Below are 11997 nucleotides of genomic sequence, written 5' to 3'. Positions count from 1 at the left end.
GTGTTTAACTGCAGGCTCCTCAGAACCCGCAGGAACTGTTCCCTAGCCAACCGGCAGGGACCGAATCAAGCAGGGTCACCCGGGAAAGCTCACCCTGGGTTCATCTCCAGCCAGGCCTCCAGCTGCCCGGCTTTGGGGGCATCTGTGCCCGTGAGGATCTTGCCGCTCTCCACGTGGATCACCTTCACGGGGAGGTCGCTCATCTGGCTGGTCTCGTCCAAAGGCTACAAGAGAGTCGCCCGGGTGAGCTGGGACCCTCGGGGTGCATCCCTCCGTCCACCGTGCTGACGGGGCACATGGCCCCAGCACTGTGCTGGGGGACAGGCCAACACGGCCACCGAGGGCAGAAATGAGCTCAAAAGAGCAAGCTGTCAGTGCAGCCCCCAGATCGGATCGGCTCCGAGTCAGTGAATCCAACATGTTAAACCAAAACAAAAGGAGGCACCTTCCTCCCTGTCACTGTTCCCTAAGCAAAACGATGACTATGTGTCCTGTGGGTGTCGCAGTGATGCTCTCCCCGTCCCTCCCGTGCTGTTTGGAGACCTTGTTGAGGGTCTCCCTCCCCGCCCTCTGCTCTAGCTCAGGGAACTAAAAGTCCTCTTTTGTTTTTTCCCTTCTCTCCAGTGCCAGGGTCAGAACCCAGGGCCTTGTGCACACTAAGCACACACAGCCCCAGCACTCAGGAGGCTGAGGCAGGAGAAGGCCCTCGAGTTCAAGGCCAGCTCGGAATATACAGTGAGTCCAGGCCAGCCTGAACTCCATAGAAGACCTCATCTCAAAAACAAAAAATAAAAAATTCCTTGGCTGCAAGCATGCAGTGCCCACTGCAGACCTGCTCTGTGTGAACACTGTCACTTGCTCCCCCGTGCATCCTGGAGAATCCCCACGAGGAGGATGACACTCTGGGCTTAACCTGGGATTCCACTGCCCAGATCCTACACTGCATCAGCTGCCACTGCCGCCCACACCCTGGAGGGCTCGCGTCTGCAGGGAACCCCTGGACTCCGGAGTTTCCAGCTGAGCCCCACAGTGACGTCATCTGGAGATGGGGTTACAACCTGCAATTCAGGCTCCATGAAGTCACGAGAGGGGAGCCCTGGTCACAGGATTCACGCTGTGTCACTGACACTAGGGCCAGAGAGCATGCTTAGCTCACACAGGCCTTAGTCACGCCCCAGCCTGGTGACAGAGGGGCCTCTGGGCTTTCCCCGGGCCACTTGGCTCGGCCATGCACGGCATAGAAGGCGAGTGCAGGGGGGACTACACTGTCCAGTGCCCCCAGAGCCCGCACAGCCTCTTCAGAGGCAGCTGACCTCGAGCAGAGCTGGGCTCTGGGTGTGCGAGCACCGTTAGCAGCCCCAGCATGGTAGGAGCAGGGCGCGGAGGCCCACCTGGGTGCAGGTGCTGCCTGTCCAGGGACGTGCGGCCACACAGAACGTGGGCAGCTGCCACGGTGCCTGCTGCTTTGCCGTTTCACTGCCTGCTGCCTTCTCCAACCATGGACGGCTTCTCCGCTGCGACGCCCTAAGCCCTGCCACCCTGCCCCGGAGCTGAACGCTCTGCACACCGGGCGCTAAATGAACCTTTCCTCTTTTTAGGGGGAGAGGGGGTCTTTCTGAGACAGGGTCTTGCTATGCAGACAGTCTGCCCTTGAGCTCGCTCTGTACATCAGGCTGGTCCAAACTCGCACCAATCCTGCCTCAGCCTCCCGCGTGCTGGGATGACGGCACTGAGCCAGCCTGCCCAGTGAGTGTTTCCTCCTTTAACCTTGGGTGTGGCTACTTTATCTCAGCAGGACTGAAAGTAACCAGGAGAGGGTGATGCCCGCCCTATGTGGCTCCCCAGGTGTCGCTGTGAGCAAAGGACACTGTGACTGGAGCACCTGCAGGCAGGGGAGGGCCTCAGAGCCACCCAGTGCGGCATGTGACCCACCTGGAGGTCGCAGCACATGTGAACGAAACACAGACCCACACGCCCTGATGTGGAAAGTGGCTAAAGGAGAAAAGGCCCATCTACGCCCAGATGGCCCAAGCAGCCCCCAAACTGAGAGGATCTGATGCAGGGGTCCCGAAGGGGCGCAGACGTGTCAGCAAGGGCTCAACATGTGTCCTGGGAGCACATGCCATGGGCAGATCTGAGAGGCCCCAGAGCCTCGGGTCCCCGCCCCCGAAGAGCCTGCTCCCCTCCCGGGCTCCTGGCTGCGCAGGTCCGCGGCTGGCCCTGGTCGGACCATTCTGCGCTGCTGCCAGGCATCTGGGGGCTGACTGCCCTCCAATAGTGAGCCAAATACACTCCCCGTTTAAAATGCAAGTGCTCAGGGGCTTGTCTCAGCAATGGAAAAGAAACTCAGAGCATGTTTCATGCGAGTGTTTAGATTCTGCCTAGGAAAGTGACACGTTAGCAGATGATGGCGCATGCCTGCAATGCCAGCACCGTGGGAGGCTGAGACAGGAGGGTGGCAAGTTTGAGCCCAGCTTGGGAAACAGTGATTTGCATGTTCAAGACTCCGAACTGTAAAAGGCGGGCATGGAGGCGGGCCGAGGATGTGGCTCAACAGTAGAGACCTGCCAGAAAGCCTGGGCCCAGGCTCCATCTACACGGTGGTGCTGGAGGTGTAGCTGTGACCGCAGGTCTGGCGCACCTGAGTGTGTGCATGTGTGCAGGCGAGAAGCTGTGCACGCCCACTGGCAAGCATCGCGCCTCAAGGGAACGGCCTGGTGCTGGGAGAGGGACCAGGACACCATGAGAGGCTGCCTGCAGGGGTGGCAGAGGCGGCCACCGCAAAGACGGGGGTCAGCGCAGAGGGACACACAGGAGCCCGCAGGAAGGCCTCACACACTTGTGCTAAGGCATCATGACAGTGGACGGTGACAATCCACGCCACCTGTGAGCTTACAGCAGAGCTGGGTCGACTGCAGCCCCAGCCCAGTAGAGGGCAGAGCCAGCTTCCTCTCAGGAGAAAGGCAGCTTGTCAGTCAGGGAAGGGCGAGGCCCTGATTGCCATTCTGTGGCCACTGCAGCACTAAGTAACTCAGCTGGAGGGAGGCCTGGCCACGAGCAGAGGGGAGTCACAGTGTGTGCACGGCATCCTCCATGAGAGCCGAGGACAGGGTGGGGAGACACTGCCCAGCAGGGAGCCACTCCAGCACACACGGAGCAAGGCCACTGTCACCAGCAATGCACCAAGGACATCTCTCGGGTATTTTTCCCAAAACTCAGGAGCGGGATCTGCCATGAGGGGCAGCAGACAGACCTGAGCCGAGGCCTGCGCTCTGCAGAAAAAATGTTAAGGTCCTGAAGGGCACCGAACAGCTGGGGCTGTCCGGGCCTTCCGGGTGCTTACGCCAGGGGAAATGCGAGCACAGAGGTTTGAATATGAGGGGACAGTCCTGCCTCCACAAGCACTTCCTGCCTTCAACCCCCCTGGGGCAGTAGAGGGGAGCGAGCCGGACTAGGAAGGTGGGGTGCTTGGCGGAGAGAAAGTGGGCCACCTGTCACCAAGCAGGCATGGTGCACACCTGTACTCACAGCTCTCTGGGAGGCTGAGGCAGGAGAATCATGTTTCAAGGCAGCCTGGGCAACTTACTGCCTTAGCAAGACCCAGTCTGAAGATAAAAGTCAAAGTGCAGAGGATTTAGCTCAGTCCAAAAGGCCTGGATTCAATGCAGCACTGAGGGGAAGGAGGTAAGAAGTGGGGCACTGGGGGCTGCGAGGTGAGCTTCTGCTCGAGAGCGCAGTGGGGCCCGGGGGGGCGCCACGGAGGGTGATGGGCAGGTCCGGCCCCTCTGCCTCAGGTCTAAGCAAGGCCGAAACACAGTGCAGATCTAAAGCCTCCAGACGTGGCGACACACACTGCCAGGCTGCAGGAGGACTGCGAGGAGCCCAGCCTGCTCAAGGCCAGGGCAGCACAGGAGACCCTCTCTCCACCCTGATTCCCCCAAAGGAAAAGCTTGGGAAAGAAGCGAGCCCGCGTGCGGGGTGGTGGAAGCCACTCCTGCAAACCAGAGTCTGCTCTGATTTTGTGGTTTTGGAAAGACGGGCCGGGGCCAGGGCCGGGGTAAGACGTGGGGAACCTGCCGGGCACACGTGGGCTCGGGCTCTGGTCCAGGCACCAGGGACAGGGCCGGGCAGATGCCCGGCTTCTCCACAAGACACTCCTCACCTCCCCGTCGGGCCCAATCGCAGGTGTCTGCCCCTCAGCGTTTTCTGCCTTCTGGAAAGGAAAACAGACACGGTCACCCCAGGACCAGGGGCAGCCGTTCCCCCAGCGGCCCCCAAGCGGCCACGCCCAGCAGCCGGCGCACCTTCTTCTTCTTCTTCTTCTTCTTCTCCTTGGCGACCTGGGCGGCCTTGTGCTGCCGCACCAGCTCTGTGAGGTTGGCCACGTACTCGTCCGTCTGCTGCAGCAGGTAGGCCAGGCGCTTGTCCTTCTTCTGGTCAATGAGCTTGCGGTAGCCCTCCTCGTCTTCTGCCTGTGAAGACGTCGGGGTGGCGCTGGTTTGTGGGGGCCCATGCCAGCCCTGCTGGGATCTCCCTGCCCAGCAGCTGGGGGCACATTGCGGTGCACATGGCTGTCACCTGCATTGCACCTTAGCTGACACACAGCTGTCAACTGCCCCAGGCCCAGGGGCACTCGAGAGCACCTGAGCCCGTCTCTCTGCACACCAAACACTTCCTGCCACCTGGCCTAAGCTGCCAGAGCCCCTGTGGTCCTGAGAAGGGCTCGGGGAGCACTGCACGCAGCTTGACCTTGGGAAGCGGTCACTGCAGAAGCAAGGCCACCCGACCCCTTCCACTGGCACACCCCTGCCTGTGCCCCGGGCCATTTGTGCTCTTCGGACCTCTTTACCACAGTGCAGCTCAAATTAAGGGGCTCCACGGGCGAGGCATGCACTCCGCACACAGCGCCCCGGCCCTTCACTGCCTCGTCACCCTCCAGGCCACGAGTCCAAGCAGGGCAGGGACTGTGTCTCACTCCCCTCTGCCTGTCCTACCGATGCCAGCACCTGGCACTTCGGGACACACTGGTGCCAGGTGTGCAGACTCACATGGAGAGAAGGGTGGCTGGCACCTCACTCCTCAGGGGGCACAGGGCAGCCCGTGACAGGCCTGCAGCGGCAGGACTGCTCAGAGGGACCCACAGGACTCCGGCCCGGCCGCTGCCTCCGCCGTGCGGGGAGGAGCAGGGCGAGCGGCAGGACCCACCATGAGCCGCCGCATCCGCTCCTTCTCAATGCGCTCGTTTTCCTTCTTCTGCTCGCGCTCTGTGTTGGCATGGTACGTGGCCACCGCCTTGGTCAGCTTCTGGATCTTTCCCGTGACAGATCTGTGGTATTCCTTGAAGTCCTTGGCGTGCTGAAGAATGCTGTTGAGGTATTCCTGCAAGGACACACGAAAGGCTGAGTACGCAACGGAAGTCGCCGCCACGCCAACCTGAGCGCCAAGAAACCAACTGGCGCAGCGACACGGCCTGGCTGTACAGTCCCGTTCCCCCGGGGGAGACCAGGGTGGAGATGTGCACCCGGAGTCCAGCACTCGGGAGGCCGATGCAGGAGGCTCCAAGGCTCAGACACCTGCGCTACATGTGTGACAAGACCCTGTCTAAAAGAAAACCCCACAAACCCCCAAAACTCCCTGCTGTCACTTCACAGAGAGAAACACCCTCAGGTACAAACACACCACACTGGGTCACTCAGCTGGCCAGGCCACTCAGCACTGGGCACACTGAACATCACACCTGCCCTGCCCTAACCTGGGGATCTCACTGCTAGGAACCCACTTCCAGGAAGGATCACAGCCCCACTGCACCCTTCAGGCACAAGAGCGCCCACCTGGGGCGACTTTCAGTTCAGCGAAGCTGACAGTGCGCTGCATGCCCCGGGAGGGAAATGGCAACATGAATTCCCGGCTGCTGGTACACTCGGAAGAAGGGACTGGTAGTCATTGGAACCACCCAGCACACTCAGGTCCTGGGCTCGGCACCCAACGCCGCGCACAGCCAGCGCCCGCAAGTCCCCGCACCGAGGGCTACGGCGGGGGAGGGCTCAAAGTTGGAGAGCGGCCTGGGCCCCTCGGGAACTCCGCAGAACTGCCTCAAAAGCTTGAAAAACAATTTTAAAAAGGCTGGGGAGCCGGGGCTGGAGCTCGGCAGCTCAGCGCCTGCCTGGCAAGAGTGAGGTCCTGAGTTTGCTCCCCAGTACCACACACAAACAAGCAAACAGAAAGGACTGGGACGCAGTGCAGAGGCCTGCGCTCAGCCTCCAGCACCAAAGCCAAACAAAGCACCAGTCACGTGTCAGAACTACTTACAGACAGCCAGCTACGGTGGCACCACCTGTAACCCAGCCCTAAGGACACTGAGGCGGGAAGACCACTGTGAGCTCGAGGCCAGGATGAACTACATAATGAAACTGTCTTAAAAACAAAACCGCTTTGAAACAGGCAGGGCTGCACGGGTGCGCACCTACAGTTCCAGCTAGTCCGGAGGGTGAAGCAGGGTGTCAGGTACGATGCCCGCCTGGGTGATCAGCAGGACCCTGCCTCAAAACAAAAGGGGCAGAGCACTTGTGGAGCCTGAAGACCTCGTCCCAGCCCAAGCACTGCAATGAAGTCAGTCTTTGAATCCTTTTATGAAACTTTTATGTGATCTTGCATGGTGCACAGATGACAGACATTGGATTTCTGTTTATTCTGTGGCACTGGGGATGAAAGCCAAGGCCACGCACACACTGGGTAAACACCCCGCTGTGGAGCGGCACCCGTGCCTTCGTGTGCTGTGAGACAGGATCTGACTGAACTCCCGGCGGGCCTCAGACTGCATCTCCCCTGCCTCCGCCTCCCGAGTAGCTGGAATCAAAGGCTTGCACCACCTGCCTGGCTCACCACTTAACCTTCCCTGTTGGTTTGGTTTTTCCGACATACAGACCACGTAACTCCAGCTCTGCTTAGCCTCCTGATCTTCCTGCCTCAGCCCCCTGCGCTCTGGGATTACAGGCATGCATCACCATAACTGGCTGCCTTTTTAAAAATTTTTCCTTGAGACAGGGTTTCACTATGTTGTCTGGGCTGGCCTTGAACTCACTATGGAGTCAGGCTGGCCTGAAATATACAGTGATCCTCCTGCCTCAGCCTCCTAAGTGCTAAGATTACTAGTGTGTGCTACCACGCCCAGGCTATCTAACTTTTAATTAAAATATACATGGAGAAAAAGTTAAAATATAAGGGGCTGGGGGTTTAGCTCAGCGGCATAAGCACCTGCCTTGAAAGCAGGTAGTCGTGAGTTCGATCCCTGGTACCGATAAAAAGGAAAAAGACAAAAAAAAAAAAAAAAAAAAGTTAAAACATAAAATGTACATAGAGGAAAAAAAGCTGAAATGATAAATACCAAACTATTAGTTAACTGTGGCTATTCGGGAGGCTGAGGCTGGAGGATTGTTTAAAAAAAAAACAACAAAACAGGCAAACACACTGTGGCAATTTCTCACATTATTTTAAACTACAGCAGTGAAAAACAAACAACAAAACACACAAACGAGGACCGCCCTCCTCTAAGCCTTCCTGACTGGCCCTGCAGAGCCTAAGCCTCTCACCGGCTCTGCTGCTCGAACCCCCGTGGCGTCTGGCCCACGGAGGGAAAGCCCAGGCGCCCCGCAGACCTTAGGCCTCAAACCCGCAGCCAGCTCCCCGCCCTCTGGCCTCCCCTGTCCCGGCCCTGGCCGCCCAGCCCCAGGGCGGAAGGCACTCTGCGCTCTCGGGTGAGGGGCCCCCAGTCGGGGCCCCTGAAGTCCTGAGCCTCAGGCGCCCGAGGCAGGTCCTCTGGCCGGCTGCCCGCTGTGCACTGTGGGTCAGGCGGGCAGCGGCGCAGGCTATGACTGGGGCCTGGCTCCCTTCCGGCCACCCGTGCCTCCGAGGAGCTGCAGGCTGCAAGGATGGAAACCTGCGCCACGAGCCCAAGCTGACCTCTCCTCTGGCTCGCAGGGCTCAGCTGCTGCATCACGGCAAAGGGGGCGTGGCTGGCATCTCCAGGACCCCTCCGCTCCTCCCTCTCCTCGGCCCGCCTCGCCCGCCCTCCCCGTGCTCTCTGCCCACCAAGGCACATGACCTCGGGCCTGGGGAAGGGAGCTCGGCCCCGGGACGCACCTGGTGCTTCTGGCGCCGCTTGCGCTCCTGCTCGATCTTCTGCTGCTTCTCCAGCTTCTCGGTGATGCGGGCCTCGCGCAGGGACTGGCGCTTGCTGCGCTTGTAGGCCTTGGCGTTCAGGGCCGTCTCCAGGGCCGTGTCCCTGCGCATGCACACCACCACCTCCTGGCGCAGCTGCGGGGACGGGGGACAGGGACGCTGGCACGGTACGCAGGGCCCAGAGCACCCCGGCGACCGCCCGACCTGCAGGACACGCAGCAGGCCAGGCATGGAAGCCGCCTTGGCCGCCTACAGGCTGGACCAGGGCCCTGTCACCGCGCCTAGAAACGGGGCCCCGGGTCACCCCCACCCAGTGCCGGCCACACGCCCACCTGTCGCTGGAAGTTCAGCAGCCGCAAGGCCTTGAGCTCAATGGTCGCTTTGGTTCGCAGATCCCCAGCCAGGGAGCCAGGGAGGTTTTCAAGTTCCTGAATGCGGTGCGCGATGCGAGCCTGCAGCCTGGGAAGACGGGGGCACAGATGGCCAGTGAGGGGGAGTCCAGGCCCCACCTGGGGCTACAGTTTTTGTAGAGCCCTCCCCACCAGGGGGACAGAAGGTGCCAGCAGGCCTGCAGGATGGCTGCACAGTGGGCTCCTGAGGACCAGTGTGGGGACCACAGCCAACGAGGACCAAGGCGGTGGCTCGGGGCACAGCAGTCTGGCCCAGCCCCACACAGCACGGAGCTGGGCACCCCCACCCACCCCCAGGCTTGGGCTGAAGGGTAGGGGAGCGACCCCTTCCGTGGCATCTTGCTTAGGGACTGCACACCCAGGGCCTCTGGAGGTGGGCTCTGCGGGAACGGGGCGACAAGAACACCCGTGGGCATCCTCAGGACAGAGGCCACCGGGGACAGGAAAGCACACACTGCTGGTCACTCGGAGAGGCAGAGGCTGCAGGAGGGCCTGGAGATGCAAAGGGCGAGGGAGGGCCCCAGGGGCAGGACGCCCTGGCAAGGGGTGTGAGTGGCCGGGAGCCAGGTCCGCCTGTGCAGAGGCCTGGATGCGCAAGGGAGTTTCACTAACAGAGAACCAAAAGCGGGGACGGGACGCTGAGGACAGAGGTGCGGACACAGTGCTGGGCAGGGAGTGCATGAGGGCTGCCCAGGCAGAGGAGGCGGCTAAGGGCCACTGCGGCCCAGGGGCCGGCTGTGATGCACACTGACTGCAAACCAAGCTGAATGCCGTGTGCAGCCCACCGGTCACCCCGACCCCCGGGAGGGCGAGCGCAAGGCCTGCCAGGTCCGCTGCGAGCCGGGCTCTACCGAGCACAGGTCCGCCCCCAGCAGGACAGGGCCGAGCCAGACCAGGCCTCACCTGTACTCCCGCTCCTGCAGGATCTCCACAGGGTCCAGGCCCCGCGGCTTCTGGATGGGGGTGATGCGGCTCTGCTTCTGGTGCAGGGGCACCAGCGGTGCAGGCTGGGCCGGCTGCCCCGGGGACTGCGTCTGCGGCGGCATCACAGGGGAGGCGGCGGGCGGGACGGCGGGCGGTGCGGGCGAGGGGCGGCCCGTCGGCTGCGGGGGGATCAGCTTCTGCGGGGTGCTGGTGGGAGCCGCCGCGTTCACCATGGGACCTGGGGAAGAGGCAGGCAGGGGCCACGCTGAGCGCACAGTTCTGGGTTGGTGTGCGGAGGCCCTGAGCACGGACCCCGCCTCCCACCGTTCACACTGCCCTGGCAGGTGACCCCCTCATGTTCTCCCATCCTAGTCAGCTGGCCAGGACGCTGGGACCTCCAGGAGGCACTGTCCTCTCCTCTCCCCTCCTCTGGACACCCCCTCTTCAGCTCTGCTATCTCAAGCAAACCCACAGTCAAAAAAGTGATTAGCAAGCTGTCTTTTCTTTTGGTTTTTTGAGCCTACGTACGCTCAGGCTGGCCCTAAACTCACAGCAATCCTCCTGCAATCCCAGCACTCAGGAGGCTGAGGCAGGAGGAGCACCGTGAGGACGAGGCCAATATGAACCACACCGTGGGACCCTGCCTCAAAAGTCCGAAACATAAAAAATCGTGAGCCGCTGAGAGTGGCTGCATCACAACGCCCAGGCCATTCACCCCACAGCACCTCCACCTGCAGGCACTGTGGCCGCACTGTGGCAAGGTGTTTGGGGCGCACGTTTCATCTTTCCCTGCAGCATGTTGCTGTGACTGTCCTATTTTATCAGCCCTGAACTTTAGCACGCTACGGACACTAGGCAGGGTTGAATCCTGCCCACAGCATCAGCGTCCCTGGGGCCCGATGCACCCAAGCTAAGCGCCCCCTCTTCCGCATCCATCCCTGCACCTTGGACCAAGGTGGACAGGAAGGAGGCCACGCTGCCCACACCAGGGGCCCAAGCAGACAGGAGCCTGAGCCACCAAGCTCTCCTGAGGACACGCCACTCAGGAAAGGCGAGGGGAACCCGGCTGTCCTGCCCCCTCCCGTGGGGGTCATTCTTGGAAAGAAAGGGCTCAGCTCTGCCCTGCAGGCTCCCAGGCACTGAGGCCAGGATGCCCATCTGGCTGTCGCTGAGCCTCCCTACAGCCTTTGCCCTACATTACACAGTGCCCTGCTCACTGTTTCCCTCTACCAGTCACTGATTCCAAGGCCCAAGATAACCTTGACCCACGGGACCAAGGGCATGAACTGGGCAGCAGCCTCTGGGAGCTGATGGGGGACCGTGACACCCAGAGAAGGTGGCAGAAAACCTTGGGCTTCTGCCAGGTCAAGCACCCCTCCCTTCCTAGGGCCAGGGCACCCATGCCACCTGGGCAGGCAGGACTTACCTTCAGGCCAGGGCTTGGGAGGTCCCCCGGGGGGCTGGCCAGGCATGCCAGGGGGCACACCAGAGGGTCCCGGGGGCGGCATGTTAGGCCCTCCCATACCTATGTGCAGGACGAGATAAAGGAGTGAGAGGGGAGCCATGCTCACATCGGTGCCACCCTGCGCCCACCTGTCACGGCCGCACACCCACCAGCCCCGCTCGGCCGCTTCACTCTGCTTCCTTCCCACCTGGGGACCAGGGACCCTGGCGCTCACCGTGAGGCCTGCTGTAATTCGGAGGTGCTGGTCCTGGGCCAGGACCAGGGCCAGGGCCAGGGCCAGGCCCGGGCCCTGTGGCAGACACAGAGGGCGGGGGCAGCGTGGGCATCTGCTGCTGCATCCCGGGCATCGGCCGCTTTCCCTGCACGGCCATCTGCAGGTGTTCAGGCAGCGGCTGCCCCCGGGCCAGCATCTTGTAGGCCATGATCTGCGCCCGCAGCTGGTGCAGCTGATTCTGGTTGAATGGGGTAGGGCCCCGGCTCTGCTGCCCCAAGGCCTGGGGGTCGGCACCATCCAACGGGGCTCCTCCTGGCCCAGATGACATCTGGGGGCCAGAAGATGGACCACTGGCTGGAACGGGACTGGAGGCGTGCTCAGAGCCACCCAGGGGTGAGGGGTAACCTGCGGAGAGATGCCAGGTACAGGTCACAGTCGAGCTCTCAAAGGCAGAGACCCCAACCCTAACCTACTCGGCCCCATCGATGCTGCCTGGGACCCCGAGTCAGTGCCCAGCAGACGGCCTGCTCGCCCCAATTCCAGGTGGGAACACAAAGCCCAGGCTTTCTCAGGGTGGCCCTCCTGCAGTGTGCATAGCGAGGAGCAAGCCCTCTGGTTACAGGCTTAGTCCCCTCAGCTCCGTTTCTGTTCTCAATTGTGCCCAAGAAGAGAAGCCACCGGAGGGCTGACTGGGACAGTCCCAAGGCTCTCCTGATCCCACACCTCCCGTAACGCCGCACCCTGTGCCCTTCCTGCCCCACCGTGTGCCTCCTCTGAGGTGGCTCCACGGTCAGTGGGACAGAAGG

At 61.7% G+C, this 11997-nt stretch overlaps 1 protein-coding gene across 11 annotated transcripts in view; it reads right to left on the bottom strand.

Annotated features, from left to right (window-relative positions):
* The window catches only part of Smarca4 (SWI/SNF related, matrix associated, actin dependent regulator of chromatin, subfamily a, member 4), an 82197-nt gene that overhangs the window by 47269 nt on the left and 22931 nt on the right, over positions 1–11997 (bottom strand). For 10 of the 11 annotated variants that reach the window (XM_063228679.1, XM_063228678.1, XM_063228677.1 and 7 more), the window contains 9 exons: positions 11192–11596; positions 10939–11037; positions 9492–9750; positions 8511–8637; positions 8140–8313; positions 5206–5379; positions 4305–4472; positions 4163–4213; positions 94–224 (listed from right to left, as the gene is read on the bottom strand). In XM_063228679.1, the coding sequence (XP_063084749.1) occupies positions 94–224; positions 4163–4213; positions 4305–4472; positions 5206–5379; positions 8140–8313; positions 8511–8637; positions 9492–9750; positions 10939–11037; positions 11192–11596 (1588 nt within the window). The remainder of the gene's footprint in view (positions 1–93; positions 225–4162; positions 4214–4304; positions 4473–5205; positions 5380–8139; positions 8314–8510; positions 8638–9491; positions 9751–10938; positions 11038–11191; positions 11597–11997) is intronic. The other variant, XM_063228673.1, reaches the window with a different exon arrangement.

This window comes from Cavia porcellus, unplaced genomic scaffold (assembly GCF_034190915.1).
Source record: "Cavia porcellus strain 051 isolate PalLab524CR breed Dunkin Hartley unplaced genomic scaffold, mCavPor4.1 scaffold_17, whole genome shotgun sequence".
Classification (NCBI taxonomy): Eukaryota; Metazoa; Chordata; class Mammalia; order Rodentia; family Caviidae; genus Cavia; species Cavia porcellus.
This window is presented reverse-complemented; position numbering and strand designations above follow the sequence as displayed.